Source organism: Leucopleurus acutus (assembly GCF_964270905.1).
Source record: "Leucopleurus acutus genome assembly, chromosome: 9".
NCBI lineage: Eukaryota > Metazoa > Chordata > Mammalia > Artiodactyla > Delphinidae > Leucopleurus > Leucopleurus acutus.
In genome coordinates this window covers 100339788-100355761 of record NC_139144.1, presented here as the reverse complement: position 1 = coordinate 100355761, position 15974 = coordinate 100339788, and the positions used below count along the sequence as shown (strand labels likewise).

General features: G+C 34.1%; 1 protein-coding gene across 1 annotated transcript in view; it reads right to left on the bottom strand.

The window, feature by feature from the left end:
* The window catches only part of CNTNAP2 (contactin associated protein 2), a gene marked incomplete at both ends in the record, with an annotated part of 2035904 nt that overhangs the window by 1116863 nt on the left and 903067 nt on the right, over positions 1 to 15974 (bottom strand). Inside the window, 3 exons of the mRNA XM_082846865.1 lie at positions 3318 to 3461; positions 8888 to 9072; positions 13738 to 13941. Coding sequence (XP_082702991.1) covers positions 3318 to 3461; positions 8888 to 9072; positions 13738 to 13941 — 533 coding nt within the window. The remainder of the gene's footprint in view (positions 1 to 3317; positions 3462 to 8887; positions 9073 to 13737; positions 13942 to 15974) is intronic.

The window sequence follows — 15974 nt, the reverse complement described above, 5'->3', positions numbered from 1 at the left end:
CCCACAACTGATGCTGCATCAGCCAGGGAGGGAATGCCTTTGTCCTCTTCTGGATGGCCTTGGTCAAATGTTTATTAACATATAAATCTGGTCTCAGTGGGAACTATGATCATTTCGGTTGCTATTTATTAAACTATTATGGGGCAAATGCTCTTGGGTTTTATCTCAATACCTGATATATATGAATTAATATTAACTATTTAGCATCAATATGATTGTGATTATCTCAGATTATTTTGTTATTCAACTCAAAAATCTCATTTAAATTCCCATGAAGGACTTCCCTGGTGGTGCAGTGGTTAAGAATCCGCCTGCCAATGCAGGAGACACGGGTTCGAGCCCTGGTCCGGGAAGATCCCACATGCTGTGGAGCAACTAAGCCCGTGCACCACAACTACTGAGCCTGCGCTCTAGAGCCTGTGAGGCACAACTGCTGAGCCTGTGTGCCACAACTACTAAAGCCTGTGCGCCTACAGCCTGTGCTCCGCAACAAGAGAAGCCACTGCAATGAGAAGCCCACGCACTGCAATGCAGAGTAGCCCCCGCTCGCCGCAACTAGAGAAAAGCCTGTGTGCAGCAACGAAGACCCAACGCAGCCAAAAATAAAATAAATTTATAAAATAAATAAATTCCCATGAAGTGTGCATATATAACACATTAATGTTTGTGGAAACAGTGACATGAATGTACAAAAGGAAAAGAAAACTTGCAGTAATTAAAGCTTCCTCCTTCCCCTTCACAACCCCTCTATTTGGTACAAGGAAATTTGATTTATTATTCAAATACATTGAGTTTTATATTCTAGTATCTAAGTACCTTCCTTTTAAAGATATGAAAATCTACATATTCTTCCATCTTTTTTTTTTTTTTTCAGTACGCGGGCCTCTCACTGCTGTGGCCCCTCCTGTCGCGGAGCACAGGCTCCGGACACACAGGCTCAGCGGCCATGGCTCACGGGTCCAGCCGCTCCGCGGCATGTGGGATCTTCTCGGACCGGGGCATGAACCCGCGTCCCCTGCATCGGCAGACGGACTCTCAACCACTGCGCCACCAGGGAAGCCCTTTCCATCTTTTTTTTAACCCACCATATCTTGAGGAATATGATTTGGAGACATTTTCACTTCATTTTTTGTTTGTTTGTTTAACAACACCGCATATTTGTCCCTAGATGCATAGCTCTTCCACTTTAGTACATTAAGCTAGGCTGTCTCTCTGTGAATTAATATTCAAATTAAATTTGTGCTGTGACTTCACAGATGATTATTTTTAAATGCTTACTTTTCCCGATGAAAAGAACTGGTTGTGCATAATAACGGAGATGTCATAAATGACTGCATGCCTGTGCTGTGGGGACTGTCTCCCCGCAAAGTTAAAGGTATTTTCTGAGTAATGGTGCTGACTCTGGATCCACCGTATAATGAGGAAATGGGTGTGTATATGGAGAGGGGTGCAGGATGAGTGCTGAGTCAATTCCACTGAACTATCAGCACCTGACATCTTTGAAAGCAAATTTCCTACGTAAATATTTGCCTTTGTAGAGCTGCTTGCAAATGTCCAGCTTGCCTCTATACTGCCTAAACTTTTAATATATAGGTATATTTTTGTTTCAAAGCCTTTTTTATGTTTGCTCATTCTATTTTAACAAACATAATTATAGATAATTCATGCTTTTCTAAATGTCTTTGTTATTCAAGTTAAAATAGCATTTATAAGCACAATATATATTTTGTGGTTAAAGCTGGTTTTGGAATGAGTCCCCCGGAGTGCAATTCTCTGTAGTTTCGGTACCTAATTAATACATATGAGGACCAACTGAGAGGTTTGGGCAGAAATAACACTTTACTTCTTAAAGGTATAAATAATGGAAAAGGTATTATGATGATTTGGACTCTGTACCCTTCTATCTTAAGTAACAATTTCTGAGGAAACAAAAGGACTCTGATGCCATTTTATCCCAAACTTAAAATAACCTATGTATAAATACTGCTCTAGATAAGAAATAACACAGCATGGAAAGAGACCATGACCTCAGGGGTCGGATACTGTGAATCCACAATCTGTGTTGATTGGAAAGTTATTTTTCCAGTTTAAATCTCAGTTTTCATCTACAAAATGTTTATGACAATATCTCCCTTGTAGTATTGTTCTTAGATTACCATAAATGTAACAGGTCTTGTACAGTGCCTTTTGCCTGTACATGGAGCTATTATTATTTTTCTCTACAGTCAATATATCTTATGAGAAAATTTCACCAAAGTTCAATTTTTAACTATTAGTATAAATTCATCATTATTTTTAAGAAAGATAATTAGTAAAGAAAAATTTTGCATTAAATTATTATTTTATAGTTTCTTATATCCAACCTGAACTCTTGGTTATTCATTCAGCATTTCCATTTGTCCAGTAATTTTATGAAAACCCTAGACTCAAGTTTGGGTTAACAAGACCAGAGTCTTTTAGAACATAGCACAAATACTCATTATATTATCCACTCCTGCTGGCTCCCAAACACATGGACCTCTGGATTCCCAGGCTCTTCTCGATTACATTTTGGGATTAAAGAAACTCCTGCTCTTGCAGAGCCATAAGGAACTCACATACCAGATTTTTAAGTTGATATCTTGTAGTGATCCTATATGGTGTCGTAGGAACGCAAGTGTGCTAGCATGTTCTTTGATTTCTACTCTCCTTCTTGAAATAGTTCAACCTGGAAACACTCACACCAGAGTCAGAGAAGACCACTGTGAGCTTCTGGGTCACAGATTTCACTATCCAGTCTAATCCATCTTTATTTAATTGCATAATATTTGGTATGTTTAACTTGGACAAGAAGTTTATTTCTTTACATATTTGAGTGAATTAACTTTGGAAACATGGAAGTAAATATAATAAAGTTCCTGGTTTTAAAACTTTTAAAATATTGAATTACATCAAAATCAAGAAATGCAGAGCTATATACGATGTGACATTTGGAAACATGAGGCTGCCGACACAAGGGCTGCTGAAAGGCTGCGATGAGGTATGCCTGTTCCTCTGCCATGGGGAATCCAGAAACACTGGGGCTGAAATTCTGGGCCCCCTCTGAATCAAACTTATTGTCTATTTCTGGTTAATTTAACTCAAAAACTGGTATCTATTCTCAGAGTAAATTCAATATCTCCACATCTTCAGGTAACTCTAAAGTTAGTTTTATATGGTTGAACTCACCACAAGCCTGATGATAAATGCTATGATGCTGTTGTTTATTAACAGTCCAGACACAATAAAATTTCTTTGCTTTTTCTATGAACCAATATTTTGGGGGTGAGAAACCTTACCACATTTGAGGGTTCTAGTTTCTTCCTTCTGGCGAGATCAGTTATGTTGATGCCATTGTAGTTAATGTTTTCCATGCAGCCTTTGAAATTCTTTCTACTGCTGGAACTTGGCTTACCGGAGAAAGGTATGCCTCCAAAGGTTATCTTTGAAAAAAAAAGACGAAATGTCAACATTCATACTGTATTCAACTTAAAAAAAAAACAAAAACATTTACAATAAATTAGACAAAACTACTATTAGATCCAAGGTCAGTTATCTTTACCTCGACCAATATATACAGACATTTTTTTCTGCCTCCAAAGTCTGTTGCATATTAAATTATGTTGTTATTGAAGTATATGCTAATTGTCATTAATTCTGAAAATTAGACTGTAACTTGAACAAGAAAATAGCAACAACCCCTAGCATTTTAATACACAGAAGACAGTTTATCAATTTTCCTGGGACTGTTTTAAAAGATTGTACACAGCAAATATCTTTCATTAAGTAATATTAAGAATACATTTTTATGCTTATCATTCAAAGACATACTATCAATAAATGCTTCTAGCCATTATGAAATAACCAGCATTAAAATATTAAGTTTATAAAACTTCAGCCAAAAGCAAAGAAAATTGTATTCAGCCTATTTAGACATTATAGTCTAATGACCATTAGAGTAAAAAATTCATTGGTCTTATTTGAATGCAGAAAATAGTTCCAAAAGTCTAATTGCAACATTGATTAGGAACATCTTCAGATTTGGGGGCTATGATTTGAGAAGTACAGGTTTAAAGATATTATAGGTCTCCTAGGTCCTAAGGAATAAGGTCAATGCTCCTTCCTGTGATTCTTAAGCAATCATTGCCTATAAAAAGGGAGTATATATTTTTCTACATATTTTTGATCCAATTATAGTACTAAATATCAATTTCATATAATAGAAAATTATACTTAATTATGTATTGCCAATGACATTTACTGCTAACAAAGAATTAGTAGTGAATGAATCTATTAATCATAGCTGTAATATCAAGATATATAAACCAGATATATTTCTCTTAATTATTATTAAATTACCAATTTTTCTTACAAAGTTTTGAAAATGAAAGACATATTTTAATGTCAAGACTTCATATTTTATATATAAAGCAGAGATCTTTGGGTTTTAGAAGACACAAATTATGCTTCTGTTATTTATGTTTCGGCATTTTATTTTTACTTTTTAATTTTAAAAAAATTTTTAAAAAATTTTAAAAAAAATTTAAATTTTTAAAATTATTTTTTAACCATTTAAAAATTTTTAATGTACAATGTTGTTAGTTTCAGGTGTATAGCAAAGTGATTTAGTTATACACATATATATATTCTTTCTCAGATTCTTTTTCATTATTGGTTATTACAAGATATAGAATATAGTTCCCTGTGCTCTACAGTAGGTCCTTGTTGTTTATCTATTTTATATATAGTAGTGTGTATATGCATTTTAAACACTTAACTGGTTTTAGGGACAAAGCACAAATTAATGATGGTTTATGAGACAGTATAAAAAACCAAAAACCTCACTTAAAATAAAATTAAATGTATTAATACTGGTTAGCTGTATATATATCATTTACCTTAGATTTTAAACATGGGAAGAAAAGAGAAAAACTAAGAATACATAAAAAATAATAAGGAAACTACAAAATGAATAATAGAGTATTCTAAAATAGATTAGGAAAATATTTTCAAGTGGCATTGAACTGAACTTATCAGGTGCTATATACATGTAATTAATAACAAAGGTAGGAATTAATGATACTTTAATGGAGTGTTGTATTTCCCATCTAAAATTCATTTTATCAATTTTATCAATTTCTGCTCCAGTAATAAAATCTTCCAGCCTTAATGACATGCAGCATCACATTCTGAATAATATTACTAAATGCTATTTAAAAGTATTGTTTTATTCCTTCTCTGTGTGCGTAGTTCCTTTACGGAGGGGACTCTCATTTTCCTTCCAGATGATGATTCACACACTCCTTACGGTTTCTCTGTTTTCAACAACCTTGGGCTCATGTCCTACCTTACAGAAGGTACCCTGGTGAAGCGTCACAGGCTCAATTTACCAGATTCCTTACAATTAAGAGATGTGGGTTCAAATCTCAATTCTTAATGTAACTCATCATTTGCTATTAGGTGCTCACTACTTGTTTCTTGTTATGTATTCTCATCAGTAAAAGGAAACACGTTGTGATATTGTAATCATTCTCATGGTAAAAAGAAAACTGTTGCAGTTGTTAGATTAATAATCTGATATTGCTATGACTCACACAATTGCCTTATGAATGGCACTGCCATTCAATGACAACGTTGACTCTAAAAAAGAATTGCACTGACCTTTTTTTTGTTAGCTACCAAGAGTTTCCAAAGGGTGGCAGAGACTGCTAGATACCTCTGAGTGTCCTTTCTCCCACCTTCTTTAAGAAAAAACCATTGCTTTTCAGCTAGGCACAGGCTCCCCAGACAATACATGGCATTTACCAACCTCTTTGAACAAGTTTTGGTCTCATGAGATTTAAGTGGAAGGGTTGTGTGTGACTCCAAGAACTATAATTAAAGGGATGGGGGGGGCACAGTCTTCTTCACTTCCTTCCTTTGCACTGTCTGGAATACAAAATGGAACGTGAGTGACTATCTTGGAGTGATTTGCAGAGGGGATGGAGTAGCAGCAGGATAAAAGTAGACTGTGGTCTTGATGACCATGATGCTGCCATTTGAGCCCAGGGCTACCTGCCTGTAGGCTCCTTTTATGTGAAAGGAATAAACATGTATCTGTTATGTTCAGTCTTATTAATTATAACTGATATATGTGGTGATTTCTATTACTTCCTGTTGTCTCCTCACATAACCCTATGAGCAATGTGCTATTATATTCACTTTATAGAAAGGGAATGTGATTTCACCACTGTCACACAACCAGTTAGGGGCAAAAAGGGATTCAAACCCAGGACTATGGCTCCAATTTGAGCTCATGCCGTTGATTCTCTACAAAATCTCAACCGGTTTCTAAAATCCTAGCCCAGTTCTGCAGTGGGCAAGGGGGAAGCACTCTTCTACTTTCCAAGCAGAGCTGTATGGCAAAGGCAAGGGCATAACATCCAAAGTGGGTGTATCTTGGCATTTGGATAAAGAAGGGAGAGAAGCCAGGACAAACACCAGTCTGCTGCCCTGCCCTGTGTTGTCACTGGCTGGAGGAGGAAGAATGAAGTGAACTGCCTCTGTACACCCTTGCACGCTTCTCAGGTCACCATGTAGCTGCAGCTTGACTGCAATGGTGATTTGCTCACTTTTAACAGGCTACAGAGAGGTCAGTGAAGTGAACGGTTAAGGCTTCTCCCCCCCCAGAAATGCCCAAATTGAGTTATGTCAAAGGAACAAACTTGTCTTCTATTGCTTCTTTTATGATGTATCAATATATCCCCGGGAATGAGGCTAGGTATTATTTAATTAACCACTGGCAGCAGTGTGCTGCATCCTGCCAATACTGGCTCATGAGAACTGATTGTTGGAGTCATTGTTAAAAATTAAATTATATAAGCTTTAAATTCAATACATTAAACAAAATATTAATAACTACTCAGAACTCATGTCTACATTTTCCTATCGTGTATGCTCTTGAGGTTATTTATGTTTATTTTGTCTACATGATGGAAATATTGAATAATGGTGTAGTATAATAAATATTTTTCATCTTTGTTCCCAATTCCTGGCACAGAGCTCCTAAAATCCTTACAATTTCCTGAGTAACAGGCGTGTCTTTTGTTAGTCATAGTGAACCCTTTCGTGCAAGGAGATGTGTGCAAAAACACTGAGAGACCGATTCTACTATAGTCCCTAATTTTCTTTAAACAAATAAGCCAAGAGAATCCCTTTATCTTCAGGTAAACATGTTGAGATATAAAGGTAGGCCCAACCATTTTCATTGCAGCTTTTGCCAATCACTGCAGGATCTGAGGAAAGTAATCAGGTAGTAGCTCTACAAAGAGAAATATGTTGAGTCTCTCCTGATTCTTTCTAGTAAATTAAAATTTTTTTCCTGTGTCTCTCTAACAAATATGTCTCAGGCATTTTAGTCTACAGGTGAGGTTCTCAAACATGGTATTCTATCTAGAGGGGCTTCGAAGTGTCGATGAAACTGCTGACCCCATAGAAAGCATTGTGTGTGCATGAATATTCATAGATTTCATCAAAAACTCAAAGGGTCTATAACCCCAAATTTTTAATTCTGTTTTTGAAAATTGGAATTGTGTTTGCCCATTACTAATGTTCCAGGATTTCTCACCTCTTCTATGATACTTCAAAGTTTATTAATGGAGAATGAATAATTCATCTTTAAATTCTCTCCTATAGTAGGAGATAAGCCACATAAGTCAAGATTCATATTAATTTACAGAAGATAGAAATTTCAGGGATTTTCACATTCTTTCCCTTTCAACCATCATTTTTACTTTAAAGAGATATTTGGAGGAGTAATTATTTCCTGATAACCTTAGATTTATTTTAATGTTAATAAAGTCTCTATTTCAAAGTTTATATGGCATATTCTATTCTAAATTTCTATTTAGAAACATATATAATGTATTTATATTACAGAAAATTTAGAAACTATTTAAACATATAAAGAAAATAACATAGTTGTAAATCCTGACTTTTTCACTTACTATGTTATGGTAAAGCACATTCTATGTTCTGAAAGATTTATGTACGGATATCAGTAACATACATATATGTATATGTATATACCTGCAATTTCAAAACTGGGGGCCGAGGCACATGGAGGTGGCACAGCAAACTCATAGGGGTGCCCCAGTGATGAACATCTTCTTACAGAACTTTTATCCCTATTTATGATTAACATTTTTGATGGACATTTTAAGGTTGAACTGCTCTCCAAATAATTAAAAAACTTGATACGCCTACCAGTATATTATGAGAATATATATTTTTTATGGCAACAATATGATCATTGATTATTTTTTAATCTTTGATCATTTGGAAGGTAAAAAAATATTTTTATTTATGGACAATCTCTTTAAAATATTCTGTATTTTTATTTCTTTTATGACAATGATATCTGAGAAAACAGAACTTGTCAATGACTTAACATATACCAGAACTCAGGATTTCTTATTCAATATTTTGTAATAAATATTAGACAATCCTATGTACATAATATACTGTACATCATCAAGAACAGGTGATTTATGTTATAATTAACTACCAAAGAAAAGATTACAACTTAAATTTATTGTGGTTTCGTTAAATGGCCATGATAACATGATAGATGGTCCTTCTCTTTAAATATATCAGTATGTTATTTTGGTACCAAGTTTTTAAATATGTTTTAAGAACTCATTATGAATAATTTAGAAATGAATAAAACGACATATTAACAAATTAGGTTGTCAAGTTGTAAGTTAAGTTTTCTTTGGAGGATAAAATGAAAATGGTATAGGAAGGTATATGATTAACAATAATACAACAAGACAGTAGGAAACTGAGGCAGCCACTTGATGCGTTACAACTTACACATCCTCAAATTTACCTCATAGTCCAAATCCAGGTAGTCGAACTCCCCATTGGTGCGGAAGTGCTGTGTGCTTCTGTCCAGGGTGAGGTTGATGCTCCGGCCCTGGCGCTCAATGACCACAGAGTGCCAGTGGTGATCATCCAGCAGACTTCCTGTCCTCACGGACGTGTGGCCATATATGGGGCCAAGCTGGTTGCTTCCTGAGTGGAAAAGAAACAAGGCAAAGCCATCACAACTCTATGTCGAAGTAGACCTTTCATCTACGACACCAAGGGCTGACGTTTCTCTACAGCTCTGTCTATTGAAGTTAACATGGGAAAACCAACATGTAAGTACACTTAAAAACAGTTGTATGTTCAAACTACATAAAAGCTATTAAAGACGGAAAAAAGTCTGCTCCCTTAAAAAACATGAGCTTTTTTTTTTTTTTTTTTCAATTACTGTGCCATGAATTCTGCTGAATTTGGTAGATTCTTTATAAAGTCAGTGCCCCATGGGCTCTGGGGCCAGAGCGCCTCGATTCTGATGCTGGTTCCACCATTGGCTTGCTCCATGATCCTGGCCAAGGTGACAGTTCTCTGGGCCTCCCTTTCCTCACATGTAAAAAGGGAAGAATAATAGTACCTGCTTTACAAGGTTGCTGTAAGGATTAAATTAATTAGTACAAGCAAAGAACTTACACACTTCCTGACATATAGTGAACATTCATTAAATGTTACCTGTTAATTTTTTTATTATTATTGTTGTTGTTATTATTTTTGGTCAAGAAAACATGGCATGACAATTTTCAGCTTTTTTTTTTTGATTCCAAAAGCCATAATCAGTATAATAGTTAACGTCATGGAAAGTTTACCCAAGTTATACGTTAAAATAAAAAACTGCAAAATTATATATGCAGCATTAATCCAGTTTTGAAATAAGACCTCCATAGCAACAAGACTATAAAGAAGAGTGGAAGGTTGTGAGAATCTGAGATGTTTACTAAAGTCATCTCTGGATGCTGTTTACATATTTTTTACCATTTTTTATTTTGTCTAATCAAGCATTGCTTTTGATGGTCAGGCAAAGCTAAATGCTATAAAAATACAATATTGCTTCAGAATAAAGAGCATAATAGAAATCAGAGAAACACACAATTGACTGAAGAATTAAATTATTTTCATTTTTTCACATTTAGGATGCTAATATGCCTATACCTGACATTTTCTATGGATTTCCTAGATGAAATTTCTTTCCTTTTGGTGATGAAATCAAATGTTGCCCTGTGATTGTGATTATGATTGTGTATGTACATTGGCGGTGGGACAGGGAGAAAGAGAAGAAAGAATAAATTTAAGTGAAAGACTACATTCAGTTTCATTACTTTAAATATTTAGACTAGAAGGCTAAGCAGCAACTCACGTGCCTGATATTTAGGTAACAGCATTAAAGAGTGACAGCGGATATTTGAGTGGATGTGTTTCCATCGCTGTCATAAATTCTAGTCAATAAAACTCTACACAAACTGCTTTCCAATAATGACATGGTAATGGTCTTTTTAGTGAGGCCATATGATCAGTTCTTGTTTCAGAACAGTAATGTCACACTCTTACAAGCCCCAGCGGCTTTTAAAGGCTATTCTGTACATTTCACTTTTTTTAAAAAACCAGGAGAAAGGTTTGAAAAAATAAACGTCTTTGGATATGATCCAATTGCTCTGAGTGTGTGTGTGTGTGTGCATGTGCGTGTGTGTGTGTTAGCGTGCATGTTTTTAAAAAGCACTTATTTTTGGTTTTCTGGTTTCTCTTCCTCCATCCCTCTTTCTTAGCTTCTACTGAACCTTTTTTTCAAAAACTATTTAGGGATATGTTTCTCCCAGGTAATGCATGAATACATGTTTAATATTACAAATAGAGAATATTATAAAGAATTAATATGTAAAACATTAATCACTCATTTCCATCACTAAAGATAGCATGGTCTATTTCCTTCCAGACATTTTTCATTTACATACATTTAATTATATATACATATAATTATATAATACATATAATTCATACACATAAAATATTGGTATATTATATTTTCCTACGGTTCTCATTTAGTGCTGTACCGTATTCCCCAAATTATTCACAGACATTTTAAACACATACGCACCTATTTCTATATGTTAAGCTTTATTTCTTTCAATTTTTGTTATTGTAACGAATATTGCAAAGTACATCCTTAAATCCTAAAGTTATTTCTTATTATTTCTTTATATAAAGAATTTAAAATATCTGAAGATACATTATCAAGTTGTTTTCTTGAAATATCTTCAGGAACAGTACAAAGAATCCTTTTTGTCACATAACTCACCAACACAGATACTATCATTTTTTAAATTTATTTACTTGAAAAAATTGGAATCTTGTTATTTTATTGTACATTTCTTTTATAGATAGTTTGAGCATTTGGTGTTTATAGATTATTTATAATGTTTCTTCTACAAGTTTTCCTTATATTTTTTGGCAACATTTTCCTCCTAAAGTCTTGGTATTATTACAGAGTGGAATGAATTTTTATTCATGAATGACATTAAAATTCTATATTTGACATTTGCATTTTCCCAGGTTTTGGCAGGCATTTTCATTTTATGATTTTTTAATATAAAAATTAAAATATTTCTGTGTAATTATATAATCAGCATTTTTGGATAATTTTCTTCTTTGTTATAGAAATTATTATTTCTATCAGAGATTTTGAATGTGAAAAGTTTTATAATAAAAGATAAATCTTTGTAGACACTATAGCAAGTATTATCAACCAAAAAAACTAACTGAAGTTTTAATTTTTAGTATAATTTTGATTTTCAAAGTAATAAAAGTTAATATAAGGGACACAAGCCATATTTAAGAATGTTGGAACAACCATATTGATAAGGAAAGTAAATAGGCAGGATCTCTTTTTGTGTTCTAATTTTTAGTTTTATAGCTTTCCATTGGGATGCATTTAACATGTGAATTTTAAAAGAATTCTATAAAGATTATAAAGTCTTTTATATCTTTATAGACTATAAAATCTTTATAGAATTCTAAAGTCACTGCAGCATAAAAAATACAGAATATATGATGCCCTTCAAACAACTCTTGCATAAATCCCGAAATTTTTAGGCAAGCAAGAGGAGGATAAGTGTACTGTTGATTTGCATGAATTGTAATTTTGAATGTCAGTATCTGTGTTGTGGATCTTCCCTTTAGCTTTAAGTAAACCTGAGCTACATTATCAACAACCAAACATGTGTTAGGATTGTCCACTTAAAAACAACAACAAAAGCCCAAAACAAAACAATAACTCCTTCTTTGAGTTTCATCTCATTCTCCAGTAAACAAATCATTTCTGATTCCTTCATTTCTAGTTGATAATATTTAAAATATTCATTCCCACACCTTTCATCTTTTCTCAACTGATGACAATAAAACTACTGTCCTTTCTATTCCACTGAGAATAAATCAACAGTAACCACAATGTTGCCAAACAGTGACCTCAGTTTTCTGTCTTCTTAAGTGACATTTTAGGCGAATTTGACACAGCAGACCATAGTAGACCGCCTCTTGTCCTTCCCTGGTCTCTGTGATGCCACATACTAGTATTTCCTCCTATCCACTGTCCACTTCTCCTCAGTCTCCATGTAGTATCTTCTCCTGTTAATCTCATACATGCAACTCCCTAGTTGAAATCTCAACTTTGATGCCTAATAGGCAACTAAAATGCACCATATCCAAACAGATCTCTAGACTTCCTCTGTTGGAAAAAACTAATACTTCTCTATTAGAAGAAACTCTGTGGAGAAAATAAAGCTTTCTGTATTTCTGAAAATGGTGCTAATGTCCATTTGGAACTCAAGCCATACCCTAGGAATTATCCCTTATACATTATCTTTCTTTCTTACTCCATATCCAAATCATTACAAATGATACTGAATTTACCACCAGAATCATCTCCCAAGTGGATCAATTTCTCTACATCTCCACTGATAGCCACCTTCTGCAAGCAGTGCTCTCACTGTACCAAGCAGTGTTGTCTCTCACTGTCTCTCACTGTACCAGACTCTCATGTTGATGCAAGTGTTTTCTCTTACAGAAGTCTCAGTACTTTAAAAAAAATAAGATCATGATGCTATAGTTTAAAGCCTACTAATAGCTTCCCATTCTTAAAATAATATCTAAACCTTTTACCATGCCCTAAAGGACACTACAGTATTTCAACAATCCTCAATGTTTGGATTTCATCTTTTATCCTATTTACTCATTACAAATACCCACACCAGCCTTTTCCTGTTCCTTGAGCATGTCAGGTCTTAGTCTTTCGTGATTCCCTCCTCTCAATTAACCTTCTCTCAGATATTTTTAGGGCTTGTTTTTGTCATCACTGAAATCTCAGCATGAATATCTTCTCAGGGAGGACCTTCCTCACTACATATTCTAATGTTGACCCATCTTGCCTATGCAATATCCTTTATATATTAACCTATTTAATTGATTCCACACTCCTCATCATTATTTGAAGTCATTTCTTTGGATTTAGTTGTTTTATAAAAATAGTAATAGATAATATAGTGTCTGATGCCCCCACTGTGTCATAAACTTCATGAACTCAAAGAACTCCATTTTCTTCACCCCTGTATCCTAGATGCTCGTATAGTACCTGCAGAGTACAGGTGTTTAATACATATTTTTGAATGAATAAGTATATCAATATATATCAACCACTATGAATTAAAACTGGATTGACAATATAATGTGAACTCCTTTTGCAATTTACATTTTAAGGATTAAAGACCATTAGCATTTAACTAACGGAAAGACTAATAAATGAAAAGAATGGTGCCAAAAGTCAGGACATACCTAGGTTTAAACTGAAGACCAGCTTGGCTTTTTTCAGTTCCAAAGTAATATAATCCCCTTGCTGTCCTTCCCCGTGCAAGATTACCCCTTCACTTTCGGAGGTTTTAAATTTCAAAGCAATGACATCTTTCAGTGTTTTCATCTTCTTGTTTCTGAATCTATATGGTAACACAACATGACCATCAAAGTTGATAACATCAGCCCCTAAAAGAAGAAATAAATAATATGTTAGTTTAATTATTGTATGTTGTCATCCAGTGTGAAGTATATCTTCTTTCAGTGAGTGTCTACACAGAATAAATGAGAAAAAAGTGTTTTTTTCCTGAAAACTCTTTAGCCCTGGGTTCTTGTTCTATTTCTTATTTTGGTTGATTGTGTGTCCTGAAGTGGATTTTATGGGGAGCACTTACAAAGAATGATCACAGAAACCTTTATCAATATAAATTGTAATACTAATAACATAAATTCCATCAATGACTTTACACGCGTCAAATTTTTAACTTAGAAGTTTGGAGTTTACTTGAAAAAAGTAAAATTTTTAATCCCTGAGATATTATGAGATTTTATTATTTTCCTTCTTAAATGAGGCTGAGTGTTTATGATTTCAAATATACATCAATATTTTGCTCACAAATTTTATTTTCCATGACATAACAATGAAGGATCTTGGAATGCAGGGTTTAGGGTATACTCATTTTTCCAATGGTTTTTATATTCTACTACAGTTTCACTTAACTTTATGGTAGTGCCTAGATATAGTGAAGTGAACTTTAAGAAGCTTTTACCATTTGCTTCTAGGGCTCGTGTCTGTCTCAAATTCCTTGTTAGCCCCTTGCCTTTGGAATGGAGAATTGGGTTGCCCATGTTTTCGACTACACTAAACAAAGACATCCTCACCCATATATAATTAGAAGAACAAGTATCTAGCCTATACTGGGATAAGAGTAGTTCTAATTTTATTTTAGGGAATTTCATTGAAAACATGAAATATAAACTTTTTTAGAAATGTGAACAATTTTTTCACCACGCTCAGAAACAAGGGATGGTGGGCAATAGTTTAATAATTGCTACTTATTCACACCAGAAATAGAAAATGAGATGATTTTATTTATTACACACTGTTGGTTAGTGGGTTGCCAACACATGGAATGGGTCAACGATGAACTGTAATCATTCAGATCAAATTTTAAGTACAAATAGAAGCTTAGTTACCATAATTAGACTTTATCATTGAAAATGCTTTTAGCTCTTAATATTACATTGTAGAGAATCTAGACAAATTGGACAGTTCTAATTATCTTAGAATTATAAGCCAGGATGAAGCTGCCTCTCAGTTTGGGGTAAGGTCTTGCCAAAGAATCCACAGGGAGACACTGGAGAAAAACAATAGCAAGTTTAAAGCCTGTCAGAGAAATATCTTCTCATTACACGTCCTAGTTCTCTGGCACTGGTTTACTTCAATCAGCATGGGGAATACTTTGGATCCCGGTAACAGTAACGATAGCACACTACATCATGGCAGCCTAGGCGGAGGAGCAGAGCTACCACAGGTATATTCACCCTTCTGTGCAGTACCGGCAGCATATTCACTCTGTGCAGTGCTTGCCAGTATAAGTTTTGCTTTTAACTAATTCTATAAAGTGAATTGATATGAATACAGTTATTTCAAATATTGCTTAGAATATCTCTAACTTTTCCCTTCAAATCATCAATAGATTTTGAATATTTAAAAATATCCTACCACCGCAAACATTTATGTTTTTAAATAATAGTTCAGAGAATTGTTACATTCTAAAAAGTTCACAAAGAAAAATATAACTTGGAATTTTGTTTTAATTCTTACAGTCAATAATTTACTATAAGACTTTGTATAATCATAAAAATTTTCTTAACAGAATTCTGTTCTGAGAGTGTGAATCACAGAGGTTTATTTACTATGGAGGAAAAAAAAGCAGCCATTAAATTTTGGCTTCTGCTAACACTGCCAAGCCAATTCGATTTTAGCTTAATCATCTATACTGTCACAAACTGAATTCCAATTGCAATATCTTTATCATTTGTGATGAGAGATAAAACAGAGGAAACGTGGAATCTGATTGTTGGATCCCAGATTGAATTTATAATCCAGCAGCTGGTTGAAATGACTTTTTGTCTTGAAAAGTGTATAAACAAAAAGTCAGAAGGAGGGAGTAAATTCTGAATTCCAGAAAGTAATTTTGCAGTCAATTTCATATCAA